Below are 13,784 nucleotides of genomic sequence, written 5' to 3' on the forward strand. Positions count from 1 at the left end.
TGGAAACCGCAGGAGAGGAGAGTATTGCTCTAGTGAGGTCCAGCTCCGAGGGCCTTCTGGCGGTTCCCTCCCTGCGAGAAGCAAAGCTACAGGGAGAGGGCCTTCTTGGTAGTGGCACCCTCCCTGTGGAACGCCCTTCCACCAGATGTCCAAGAAATAAACAACTACCTGACATTTAGAAGACCTCTGAAGGCAGCCCTGTTTAGGGAAGTTTTTAATGTGTGACATTTTAATGTATTCTTAATCTTTGTTGGAAGCCTCCCAGAATGGCTGGGGAAACCCAGCCAGATGGGCGGGGTACAAATAAATAATAGTAAGTGCAGGGGTCAGCAAACTTTTTCAGCAGGAGGCTGGTCCACTGTCCCTCAGACTTTGTGGGGGGCCAGACTATACTTTGGGGGGGGGGAATGAACCAATTCCTATGCCCCACAAATAACCCAGAGATGCATTTTCAATAAAAGGACACATTCTATTCATGTAAAAACACACTGATTCCTGGACCCTCTGCGGGCCACATTTAAAAGGCAATTGGGCCAGATCCGGCCCCAGGGTCTTAGTTTGCCTACTCATGCTCTAGTGCTTAGATGCTCTTCCATTATATATTTTTTAAAAAAAGAAAAGAAAAGAAAATGGAAAGCCCAGCGAGAAGGCCTTCTGCTCTCGAACCTTCTAGGAACTTACAGTACTTTCCGAAGCAGAATCGATGGGTTTCGGAGATATTCTATCACTGAATAGTCTTCCAAACCTGTTGTGGCGAAACAAGAAGAGTTGAATGGCCGACTACATGGAACTGGCGGAAATGACTGGCAGAATCCGAGACCAGGGAGAAGAGTCGGTGGAAGAAGATTGGAAAAAAATTAAAGTTTATCTACAGAAACATTGTAAAATTAAGGAATGTTAGAAGGATGTTGGAATGAAGCTATGTGGTTTTAGCAGAAATGTTATTAAGGATTAAGTAAAAATGGATTGGTAATTAGTGAAAGAGGAGAATGTAAAATTATAGTATATCAAGATAAATTTTTAGGATAAAAACAAAGATGGAAAGGATTTGCTGAAATATCTCATTAGAATACAAAAAAGGGAGGTGTGAGGAGGTCAAGGAAATAAGCAAAGGAAAGAAACTTATGTAAAGGTTGGATTTGTTTTTTTGTTTTTTTAATTGTTTGTATTTTTTGTGCTTTGTTTGTTTAACTTTTTCTACTTTTCTTTCTGTAACCTTCAAAACTTTAATAAAATCTATTATAAAAAAAGAAGAAGAGTTGAATGGCCATTCTGACTGTTAATCAGTTAATCCCTGCAACAACCCTGTGAGGTCTTTAAGAGACTGGTGACTGACTCCAAGGTCTCCAGTGAGCTTCATGATGGAATGGGGATTCGAATCCTGGTCTCCCACATCCTAGCCCCACACTCTAACCACTACTCCACACTGGCTTCCTAGAGGACTTCTGCTGTGGGGCAGCACTATACATTATGTAGGCAAGTAAATGTGGGAAAAGCAAAGTGTTGCTTAGAGAAGGATCTGAAATATTTTCCTTGAAGATGGAATTTGCTTTTTTCCTGGATTGTTTTATTGGATGCTTTATGCTTTTTTCTTCTTCTTTGAAATATAAGGCAGTACAGAAATGAAAATAATACTAATAAGAACAACAAAACCCCACTGGAAAAAAGGCACCTAGACGTTTGTTGTGGCAACCATAACCCAGGTTTAAGGCGCCATTTGGCAATTATCTTATATATCTGAGTTTCTAACATTGGCGGCGCAGACATGTTTTTATCCCGTGGAGAAAGAATGGAGGAGACTTTTCTTACCAGGTCTGTATAGAGTTCCTGAACATTATAACAGTAGCCAGCAAAAGCACGCCAATCCCAAGCATAGAGCTCAGCATTACAACCCTCCTAGTGCCTGAGAGAAAGAGGAAGAGAGGGAATTAGTATTCTGCACTTCAGTGCTAAAGGGGACACACGGACACACACACACACACACACACTTAAGCCATCAGCAATCCTGGATCTCATTCTTGTACTTCCAAACTCTGGGCTCATCCCTCTTCCCTTCCACTTTCTTCCAGGAAAACCCACTCTTTAGCACTTGTTACAGATAGGTAGCCGTGTTGGTCTGCCATAGTCAAAACAAAACAAATTCCTTCCAGTAGCACCTTAAAGACCAACTAAGTCAGTTCTTGGTATGAGCTTTCGTGTGCATACACACTTCTTCAGGGACCCCTGACAGTTAGGTCCAGTTGTGGACGACTCTGGGGTTGTGGTGCTCATCTCGCTTTACTGGCCGAGGGAGCCGGCGTACAGCTTCCGGGTCATGTGGCCAGCATGACTAAGCCGCTTCTGGCGAACCAGAGCAGCGCAAGGAAACGGCGTTTACCTTCCCACTGGAGCAGTACCTATTTATCTACTTGCACTTTGTGCTTTCGAACTGCTAGGTGGGCAAGAGCTGGGACAGAGCAACAGGAGCTCACTCCGTCGCGGGGATTCGAACCGCTGACCTTCTGATTGACAAGCCCAAGAGGCTCAGTGGTTTAGACCTCAGCGCCACCTGTGCCCTCTTTAGCACTTAAGTTGCAGCAAATGCCATTCCAGAGAAAACCCAATTGACATTTGCTCTGATTCAGCGGTAAGCTGAATTCACTTGTGCTTTATCTTGTATTTTATTCTGTGAACTGCTCTGATACCTTTGGTTGAAGAGGGGTATATAAGCCTAACAAATAAAATAAGCTGGGGGGGGGTCTTGGGGGCAAGCGAAAGTGCAGAGGAGCCCACTGTATCACCTGCGAGCGTCTCATGGAGACAACGAATTTCAAAAGCCCCAAGATGGATGGAACATGTTGCATCCAGCAGGACACCAACTGTAATGTAATTTATATAATTGAATGCAAAAAGGGGGGCGTTGTTCCAGTGCATAGGCAAAGCTGCAACTGACCTACGGGCATTTTTTTAGGAACCGCAAATCGGCATTTTAGACAAAAAATATATATAAGAGGAATCTGTTTCCTTCGATTCTGAGAACTGCAGCTTGCTAAAGAGATGCCAAATGGATCCAGCAATGTTTGCAGAAAGGGAGGACTTCTGGAGAAAGTTTGGGAACCACTCCTTTAAGAATCTAGGATGGATCTGATGCAAGATGTGTCAGCGGTCCAGAGATTTCCTTGGACTGTTCAGGGAAACAGCACAGGTGTGAACTTCTCTGCCGTAAGAGCAGCAGCCAGTCCCTGGGGATGACCACAGGAAGAAGATACTCACTCGATAGTTCCGGAGCGGGACCGCTGTCCAGGCTTCCTCCAAATCCCTTGCCAGCACAATAGGGAGGGGCCCATCCATAACTGCAGTGGCAGTTCTTGTTGCTGTTGCAGAACTGAAATACACCAGGCATTTGAGCAGCAAACAAAGGATTTATTTCCAAGATCTTTTCCATGTTCTACAGCTCCGACGCAGGAGGCTGCCTTCTCCTGAATCAGACCGCTGGGTAGCTCAGTACTGCCACAGCGATGGGGGTCTCTGGGGTTTCAGGCAGGGGGCCTCTTCCCCAGCTCTACCTGGGCTTGTCATTGGAGAATTGGAACCCAGGACCTTCTGCTTGCAAAGCAGCTGCTCTGCCACTTGGCTACAGACCTTCCACAGCATCCTATCTCAGGTAGTGCAATGGGACAGAGTGTCTGGCTGTTGACTGAGGACTCCCTGGTCCTGAATGGGGTAACTGTGCCTCTGAAGGACCAGGTGTGCATTCTGGGAGTCATTTTGAACTCACAGCTGCCCATGGAGGCGCAGGTCAATTCTGTGTCCAGGACAGCTGTTTATCAGCTCCATCTGGTACGCAGGCTGAGACCCTACCTACCTGCGGACTGTCTCGCCAGAGTGGTGCATGCTCTGGTTATCTCCCGCTTGGGCTACTGCAATGCGCTCTATGTGAGGCTACATTTGAAGGTGACCCAGAAACTACAACTAATCCAGAATGCGGCAGCTGGACGGGTGACTGGGAGCGGCCGCCAAGACCGCATAACACCGGTCCTGAGAGACTTGCAATGGCTCCCAGTACGTTTCCGAGCACAATTCAAAGTGTTGGTGCTGACCTCGAAAGCCTTAAATGGCCTTGGCCCAGTATACCTGAAGGAGCATCTCCACCCCCATCATTCAGCCCAGACACTGAGGTCCAGCTCCGAGAGCCTTCTGGCGGTTCCCTCGCAGTGTGAAGTGAGGTTACAGGGAACCAGGCAGAGGGCCTTCTCAGTGGTGGCACCCACCAGATGTCAAGGAAATCATCAATGATTTGAATTTCAGAAGGCATCTGAAGGCAGCCCTGTTTAGGAAAGCTTTTAATATTTGATGAATTATTGTATTATAATATTATGCTGGAAGCCACCCAGAGTGGCTGGGGAAGCCCAGCCAGATGGGCAGGGTATAAATAATAAATTATTGTTGTTGTTGTTGTTGTTGTTGTTGTTGTTGTTGTTGTTGTTGTTGTTGTTGTTGTTGTTGTTGTTATTATTATTATTATTATTAGAAGGTTGGTGGTTTGAGCCCACCCAGGGACAGCTGTGGCCAGCATTCCTGCATTGCAGGGGGTTGGACTAGATGACCCTCGGTGTCCCTTCCAACTCTACGATTCTGTGCTCCTATGATACTTACCCCCTGGTTGTTACATCTTGTGAAATTGCAATCATAATTCAGAACTTTCAGGTCAACGCATTCTCTTTTTATGCATATCTAGGAAAAAGGATATATAAATGTGTTAATGGGCAGCAGCAAAGCCCAATTTCTTCTACTTTTGCAGAAATCCAGAAAACTGCTGAGCAGATGCATCCTGTGGCAGATGGTTGTGTTGACCTTTCAATTCCACCTTAAGGAACAGGCATGAGATTGTTGTGTGTCTGTTTACATTCCAGCATAGTATGCTGGGAACTTCCGCTTGTGTATAGCTTTGCTGTTCTCTCTGAGATGACATGAGGGAGAGACGACATGTTTCTTTGTTCTGATTTATGTTTAATAAATCTGTAGTTAAAGTATGACTTCACAAGCCTCACACCTATTCTGTGTGCGCAGTACACTCTGCTAATAGCATGCCCTGGCTTCTGAAGTCTGGGTTGCTGGGCAGGTGGAAGGAGACGGTACAGCTGGGGCTTATCAGCTAGCCTCCCAGCCGACAGGTTGATTTGCAGAGCCACAATATTACAGTCTGGCCATCTCTAAACATATTATCTAGTGAAGTCAAGGCAAACCCTTCGGTGGATACTTATTTATTGAGTCTAGCCTACTCTTAACCAAGACAATATATAATAATTAGTGCAGCATTTTTTGAAAGCCACGGATTCCTGGCAGCCCAACCAGGTAAAAAGACTAAACGCCACAGCACGCCCAGCTGAGAACCATCTGCAGAAGCGCTGTAGGCAATCTTGCCTCCAGGCATGGTGACCTCTAAAATGGCCATCCGCTAAACCAGCAGTTCTCAACCTGTGGGTTGTTGGACTACAACTCCCATCATCCCTAGCTAGCAAGGCCAGAGCTCAGGGATGATGGGAGTTGTAGTCCAACAACATCTGGGGACCCACAGGGTGAGAACCACTGCCCTAAACCCTCCAGGACTTGCCCCTTCAGCCCTACTCAGAGGTAACCGACGTCACCTTGTTGTCCCCACACACTGATCCATCTGCTATCGCTCCAGCGTCATGCATGTCGTCCCCTTTGTGGGAAACTATGCCCCAACACAATAGGTTGTCCGTGGGAGTCTGAACTACAGATTGTTCAGCTGCAAATCTTGGGATTTTATTGATGTTGATGCATTGGATTCTTCCGCAAAGGACATCTCTGCAACGAAAAGTGAGAAGGGAAAGAGAGAGTACATACAGCTCCTTCTCCACTCAGAGCAACCGTCCCGGGATGCCTGGTGGCCCGATTCAACCTGGCTTGTTAATCTCACTAAGGACAAAGCATGGGGAACTTTTTATTTTTATTTTTTTACCAACAACCAAAACACAAACAGTGAACAGTGGCTGATATATTGGGTATACATAATCAATAATAACATATTTAAATCAACCATATGTACAATTCTATATACCTTAACACTCCTCCATCCACAAGGTTTATTTAACTTTTAACATTTTAATTGCCCCAAATTGTTCAAACCTACCCAAATAGTTCAATATCTTCTCAAACCAATTCTCCCCTTTCTCACTGACCTTAAATCCTTTTATTCTGTGCATCTTCACAGTTAGATATTCTAAAATTATAATATTATTCAGTTTTTTCCTCCGTTGGTTCACCCCTAGCTCTTCTGCATTTTTCCAGTTACTCGCTATAACCTGTCTGCCTGCAATTACCATCAATTTTACCCATTTACATTCCTCTTTTGTTTTTAACTCGGTGCTACTCAGACGAATAAGAACCATTAATTTAGATATTCTGCATGGGGAACTTTTATCAGCTCTTCAGGGACAGCAGCGGCTCTGGACCAGGAGAAAGGGACCCTGAACTTTCAAAGTCATCCTAAGGAAAGGGAGCTTTAGGCTGGCTATTTTTACCAAGGCCCAACAAGATACCCCTCCTGCCTCCAGTGTCAATGACGACGATGTGTTTTTAAAGGTTAATGACTGATTTTAAGAATGGTTCCATCTTCATGGTTTAAGTGGGAAAATCCAGTCCCCTTAAGATGGATATATCTGTTGCCAAAAATCTGGGTCCTAAAACTGAGTAAAAACTTGAAATTCCAAAAAAACAAAAAGCAACTACAGTTAGATTTCTCTAGGAAGTTTCCTAGAGGAGTCGTGCCTTAATTTAAGACCACTGGGCACTTGGAGCCAATATTTTCCACGCACGATCTTCCTAGTAACTTCCCCCACCCCTTATTTCATACGCTGTATAACTTAAATGTATGAGTATGCCTTTTTCTTGCTAACTGTATTAAATCTGAGAGGGAATAAAAAAAGTTCTTATATGTACCGTATTTTTCGCCCTATAGGACGCACTTTTTCCCCTCCAAAAATGAAGGGGAAATGTGTGTGCGTCCTATGGGGCGAATGCAGGCTTTCGTTGAAGCCTGGAGAGCCCCAGCGCCAGCCCCACAAGGTCGGGGGACAGCGGGGAGGTGGAACGCTGCCATCCCGCTGTCTCCCGATGTGGTTTGGAGGCTGACGGGGAGAGACGCATGCTTCTCACCACCGCCAGCCCCGCAAGCTCCGGGGACAGCGGAGAGGCGCAGCGCGTCTTCCCGCTGTCCCGGACCTGGTCTGAAGGCGGGCGGCGGGGAGAAGAGTGCTTTTCCCCGCTGCCCGCCCCACAAGCTCCCGGGACAGCTGGGAGGCGCAGCGCGTCTTCCCTCTGTCCCCGGACCTGGTCTGAAGGCGGGCGGCAGGGAGAAGAGTGCTTCTCCCCGCTGCCAGCCCCACAAGCGCCTTGGGGGGGGGGATATTTTTTTTTCCTTTCTTTCCCCCCCCCCAAAAAAACTTGGTGCGTCCTATGGGCCAGTGCGTCCTATGGGGCGAAAAATACGGTATATATTTGTTTATAGCCCTCCTTTTTCCCCTGACAGGGACCCAGGCAGCTAACAGATAAACCTAAGAACTTCTAAAGAAGAATCTTTCAAAAAATAAACTCTGATAAACTTAAAGCTATATGCATATCTGCCACAACTGCAGCTGCCCACCAAGGAGAACCAGCCAGGAGCTTGCCGAGCTGAGAGGGCGAACGCAGGGACTGGCAGGCGACCGCCACAGGAGCACAGCGAAGTCTACCTGTTGCCTCGCACATGACGCCCCCAAGAAGGTTAGGGGGCGCAATCCTTGTCTCGCCCCGGGCACTGGCAACACACGCTACGCTACTGATCAATCGCTCCCTTTGCATCGGACCCAGCAGGTTGGACCCCTGCCCCCAGGTAGAACCTACTCTTCTTTGCATTTCTTGTACCCAAATTTATTCCTGCCGCAGTTGCCAATCCGATCTCCTCTCACGTTGACTTTTTTGTAGCAACTCAGCGGAGCACTTTTTGCACCTTCGGATTTGGGAGAAAGAGGAGACAGAGAAAAGAGGGGGAAAGAGGGCATATGTCAGGAGCAAAGTGTGTGTACGTTCACAAATAAGACAAGGAAGGCATCCCCCCACCCCATCCAAATAATCTGAATTTATTTAAATGGCTAGCTCTTAAAATGGTTGGCCTCTTTTCTTTCGCATCACATCTCTAGCAGGTAAACAGTGATACCCAAAAGCAGACCCACTGAAATCAACAGACTTAAGATACTGAAATTTGGGACATAACTGCAGCCTGACCTCCTGAACTTCAGATTGAAGTCCCAAACAACCCTGCTTGGGCAATAGCCTCCACCCTAGGGTTGCCACACATCCAGACATAGCCAGTATTTGGACCTTGCAAACAGCGTCTGGCCGGAAAGTGTAGGGTGTTTTTTGTGTGTGTGAATTTCATTAAAAATAGCTCAAGAACTTTTGAGATTTTGCAGGAAAAAAGCAACAACGTTCACCTTCTGAAATATGGCAACACAGGTGGTGCTATGGTCTAAACCACTGAGCCTAGGGCTTGCCGATCAGAAGGCTGGCGGTTTGAATCCCCGTGACGGGGTGAGCTCCCATTGCTCGGTCCCTGCTCCTGCCAACCTAGCAGTTTGAAAGCACACCAGTGCAAGTAAATAAATAGGTACCACTCCGGCGGGAAGGTAAACGGCATTTCCGTGCGCTGCTCTGGTTTGCCAGAAGCAGCTTAGTCAAGCTGGCCACATGACCCGGAAGCTGTACACCGGCTCCCTCGGCCAGTAAAGCAAGATGAGTGTCACAACCCCAGAGTCGGCCACGACTGGACCTAATGGTCAGGGGTCCCTTTACCACGGGTCCCTTTACCACCTTTTTACCATGGAAGAGTATTGGTCATCATGTGCATAGGAGGTGCATATGGGTTCTATACCACTTGCATGATTTGGGTAAGTTACAACCAGATTCCTCTAAGGACTTGGGTAAAATGTCTCTCTCCCATCCATAACAATTTAAGAAACCCCAAGGCTCCTTCCAAAAGCATAGCCAAGTTAGCTGAAAGTTCTACTGTGGCGGTTTCCTTCATGCAGCTAGAATAATTTGTGCCCAATCTGTGTCATTGCAGCAGCTCAGCCAGCGGCTGAAGGAGCTGGAACGCAGGAAGGCTGGTCCCAGGCAGTTTCAGTATTTGTTGATTTGTGCATGAGAGGGAAAGAATCGCGAGCGAGAAATTCAGTGTGAGGTTGCCAGAGGGAACCTCATTGATACAGCATTTGTCCCTCCTAGGAGAAGGCTCACAAATTCCTGATCACAGAGGTGGAGATGGGGTAGAAGTTCCTTAAAGTCCAGTTCGCCCTTAAATGTGAACCAGCCCAAATCACACTTTCTGAAATGAGGGGCAAACTGAAACACAACCATCCATCAAAACTCACACCTCTCTGGAGGTTGCAATGCACTTTTCCCATCAAGGAGGAGAAAATGGATGTGCTCTGGCAAAGTGTGCATAAAAATTAGCCAAAATATGCAAAATTGCATTATGCTAAGGGAAATTACTTTGCAAAAATGTATATTAGGAGAAAGTAGCTCTGAAATGCTGATTAAGTTTCGTGAGGATCTGGAAATAATAATAACAATAACAATTATTATTATTATTCACAAGCTGAAGTGGAAATGTGGAGACCCGAAGATTGGAAAACTGAGAAACCGAAAAGTTCAGATCTGCCCTCCCCTATTCAGAGGCACATTTAGGGACACTTTGTACAGGACAACACAAAGCTGCTAGCTATTTTGTATTAAATCATGCCAGCCTTGCCTTTGCCGAAGATCTCTTCACACTGCTGGTGAGCATTGAAGCATTTCCCCGAATAGCAAATGTCATTGGTGCCGCACGGCATCCCGTTTTGCTTGTACACATCCGGGGGGCATTTGGAGGAAACCCCATTGCAGTATTCAGGGAAATCACATTCAGAAGCCGCTTCCCTGCATTCTTTCCCTTCGGTGACAATCTGTTGGAAAGAAGAACCAAACCCCACACTGTGGCTGCTTTCTCAGAGGATGCAGAAACATTTATTATTGTTACTATTACAGTGGTGCCTCGCAAGACGAAAAGAATCTGTTCCGCGATTCTCTTTGTCTAGCGGTTTTTTCGTCTTGCGAAGCAAGCCCATTGACGGATTAGCGGATTAGCGCTATTAGCGGTTTAGCGGCTTTTAGCGGCTTTTAGCGGTTTATCGGCTTAGCGGATAAGCGGCTTAGCGGTTTAGAAAAAGGGGGGGAAGGATAAAACCCCCGTAGGAACTCGCAAGACATTTTCGTCTTGCGAAGCAAGCCCATAGGAAATTCGTTTTGCGAAGCACCTCCAAAACGGAAAACTCTTTCGTCTAGCGAGTTTTCCGTCTTGCGAGGCATTCGTCTTGCGGGGCACCACTGTACTGTTCAAATTATTGACTGCCTACATACAAGAGGCTCTGGCTTTGTAACACCACATGGAAATAGGCACATAACAGACAAGATGTGGAATAAAATGTTCCTGGCATCTGTCTGCCTTGAGAGACAATGGAGTGTGCCTCTGGAGGGGAAGCCAAACTGCTGGGGAATCACAGCGTCTGCTGCGGCCGCAGAGGCCAGTAACTTGTAGCTGCGGCCTCCCACTTTGTTTTTGCTGCCTGGGCTGTGTGTCTGGAGGTCCTGGGCTGCCCAGACGACAAGACCCCCCTGTTGGCCTCGCTGATGGGGTCCAAAGGAAAGCACAGCAAGATGTTGGGCACCAGCCTGGTGCAGGAGTTGCTGGAAGGAGGCGTACAAGGTGCCAGCCAGCCGTCTTAGGGACTCTCAAAGGACCTGTTGATGGCATTTTACCACTGTACTGTGGAGAGTGTATTAACTTATGGTCTGTGTGTGTGGTTTGGGAGCTGCATGGCCAGGGGAAAAACAACGCTGTCCAGGGTTGTAAAGACTGCGGAGAGAAGAATTGGGTGCACTCTTCCCACCTTGGATCAAATCTATGCTTCCAGGTGTCACAAGGAAGCTGCAGAGATAGCGCAGGATAGTGCGCACCCCGGAAATGATCTCTTCCAGCTTCTGCCTTCTGGAAGAAGGTCCAGGGTTATAAAGACTAGGACTAGCCGCCTGAGAAACAGTTTCTACCCAAATGCAATTTTGGTTTTAAACACAGTGTTAAGGTAGTCTCTATGGGAATATATTGTATTTAATTATGGGGTATCAGAGTTTTTAGGGGGCTAACCAGGATGGGATAGCTGGAATAGCAGGCTTGTTGGTTTTTGAATGTCTGATGTACATTTTTTCAATTTCATTGTTCTGTATGGGACAATGACAATAAAGATTATTGTATCGTATCATTCTGGATTTGTGTAGCGTTTGTTCCTTAGGCTTTTCTTCTCCTGACGATGTCCCACAAGGCAGCGGAGGTTTAGGATGAGAGTTTTCTTTCTTAGCCTCCCTTCCCAGGCGGACGAGCCCCATCTGCCCCCGTCTTCCCTCTTCATCTCGTGCAGAAACTGCCTTCTTGGCCGTTGGACCCACTAATGGTCTAGTCCTCTCAATCCGCCAGAGCCCAACTTTGCAAATACAGTGGTGCCCCGCAAGACGAAATTAATCCGTTCCATGAGGCTCTTCGTATAGCGGTTTTTTCGTCTTGCGAAGCAAGCCCATTGACAGCTTAGCGGATTAGCGCTATTAGCGGTTTAGCGGCTTTTAGCGGATCCGCTGATAAGCGGCTTATCAGCGGATCAGCTGATAAGCGGTTTAGCGGCTTAGGAAAAGGGGGGAAAAAGGGAAAAAACCCTGCAGGAACTCACAAGACATTTTGTCTTGCGAAGCAAGCCCATAGGGAAATTCGTTTTGCGAAGCACCTCCAAAACGGAAAACCCTTTCGTCTAGCGGGTTTTCCGTCTTGCGAGGCGTTTGTCTTGTGGGGCACCACTGTAAATACAAATAATCATGCAAAGAAGAGAAAGTGCATCAGTGTGGGATATGCAAACAGATCTATGCAAACCTGGGTTCTCTAGCTCAGCAAGTTCCTTCCTGGCTGGCAGTGTTGGACTTGTTGAAAAACAAGGCTCTTAAAAATTGTATTGCCTACGATGAGCGCATTTTGTTTGTAAAATGGTGCTGCGTTGGATGTAATCATAAAATAAAATGAGGATGGGTAAGTATTGGGGGGCGCTAAATAAGAAAGGCATAAATGCAGATAATGTAGCATATGTTTGGCCTTCCCCAACTCGAGATGGAGAAGAAATTCGACCCAAAGAAAGAGACCACGTGCATTATCTCATGAATAAGATAACTATCTGCACAAGGATGTCACCAAGGCGTTTGTTGGAGATTTGACAGACCCAGAGAGTAAGGATTTTAAGCACCAAACCAGAGGCTAATGACAGCTGCTGTGGCGATCTTACCTTGCAGTTGTCACAGCAGAGTCCATGAGTACACACTGCGTTTGGTTTCCGCCTGCAATCCTCTTGGCAGCAATCATTTTTCTGGCACTCCTGTCAGAAAAGATTGTAGGCTAGTTAACAGCTTCTTGGACCAAAAGCACCTTCCAGATCTGTTCCTCTCCCCCTTCTCTTCGCCCCCCCACCCCCGCCAGACCTGACCTGGGAGTGGAAGCTGTGGCTGCGCATGAAGGAGATGTCAGATCTAGGTTCAAAACGAAGGAGCTTCTTGTGGGGGTGCCTGGTCATGCTCTCTCCAAAAAATGCACCCGGGGCCACAGCACCCCTCCCAGTCTCCCCCCCCACACTACACTAAACCTCTGATCGCAGAGCCTCAAGCTCAACTTCATTCATACACACACACACACACTTTATTGAGATTAAAAAGAAGTAACAAACAAAAGGGTTATCCAGAAGAAAGAAAGGAAAATGGTAATATTAGTTACATCACATCACAATATGTTCTTCTTGAACTTCTAACAACTTCCCGCCACCCCATCATGCACCTGCCTCTTAGTCTATCTAGCGCACTATTTAATTTCGTTTTCTTTTGTTAAGTTTCGTCAGTATTATATTCTCCTACCATTATCCATCATACCACAGAAGTCATTCAAGGGCTGCCACTGACGTCATGTTATTACAGTAATCCTTAAGGTATTTTTTTTGTACATGTTCCCATTTCCTGATAAATGTTTGGTCAGTGTGAACTCTCTGTTTTTCTGTCAATTTTGCCAACTCGGCATATTACAACAGTTTATTTTGCCACTCCAGCTTTGTCGACGTTTTCTCTCCTTTCCAATTTGTAGCGATTCATACTCTTGCAGCTACTGTGGCATACAAGAATATTTCTCTCGCGTTTTTAGGTATATCTGGGTCTAGTACTCCAGGAGGAAAGCATCCAGGTTTTTTAAAATGAAATAAAAAAATTCCTTCCAGTAGCACCTTAAAGACCAACTGAGTTAGTTCTAGGTATGAGCTTTCGTGTGCATGCACACTTCTTCAGTGTGTATCTGAAGAAGTGTGCATGCACACGAAAGCTCATACCTAGAACTAACTCAGTTGGTCTTTAAGGTGCTACTGGAAGGAATTTTTTTATTTTGTTTTGACCATGGCAGACCAACACGGCTACCTATCTGTAACTTTAAAATGAAAGATACCTTAATCATTCTTTTGAGCTCATTATAAATTACATCCCAAAATTCCTTTATTTTCTTACAGGTCCACCACATACCGTATTTTTCACTCCATAAGACACACTTTTTCCTTCCTAAAAAGTAAGGGGAAATGTCTGTGCGTCTTATGGAGCGAATGCGTGGTCCCTGGAGCAAAAAGCAGATCGTGCTCTTTTTT

The 13,784-nt window shown here is 46.3% G+C and overlaps 1 protein-coding gene across 1 annotated transcript in view; it reads right to left on the reverse strand.

Moving 5' to 3' along the window:
• Positions 1-13,784, reverse strand: part of LOC309341295 (disintegrin and metalloproteinase domain-containing protein 9-like) — a 41,388-nt gene that overhangs the window by 2,555 nt on the left and 25,049 nt on the right. The window contains exons 14-21 of the mRNA XM_081860897.1: positions 12,399-12,488; positions 9,794-9,986; positions 7,888-7,993; positions 5,628-5,811; positions 4,636-4,713; positions 3,253-3,364; positions 1,810-1,903; positions 682-745 (exon numbers count right to left, since the gene is read on the reverse strand). Coding sequence (XP_081717023.1) covers positions 682-745; positions 1,810-1,903; positions 3,253-3,364; positions 4,636-4,713; positions 5,628-5,811; positions 7,888-7,993; positions 9,794-9,986; positions 12,399-12,488 — 921 coding nt within the window. The remainder of the gene's footprint in view (positions 1-681; positions 746-1,809; positions 1,904-3,252; positions 3,365-4,635; positions 4,714-5,627; positions 5,812-7,887; positions 7,994-9,793; positions 9,987-12,398; positions 12,489-13,784) is intronic.

Source organism: Podarcis erhardii, assembly GCF_964252035.2.
Source record: "Podarcis erhardii genome assembly, chromosome: 4".
Taxonomy (NCBI): domain Eukaryota; kingdom Metazoa; phylum Chordata; class Lepidosauria; order Squamata; family Lacertidae; genus Podarcis; species Podarcis erhardii.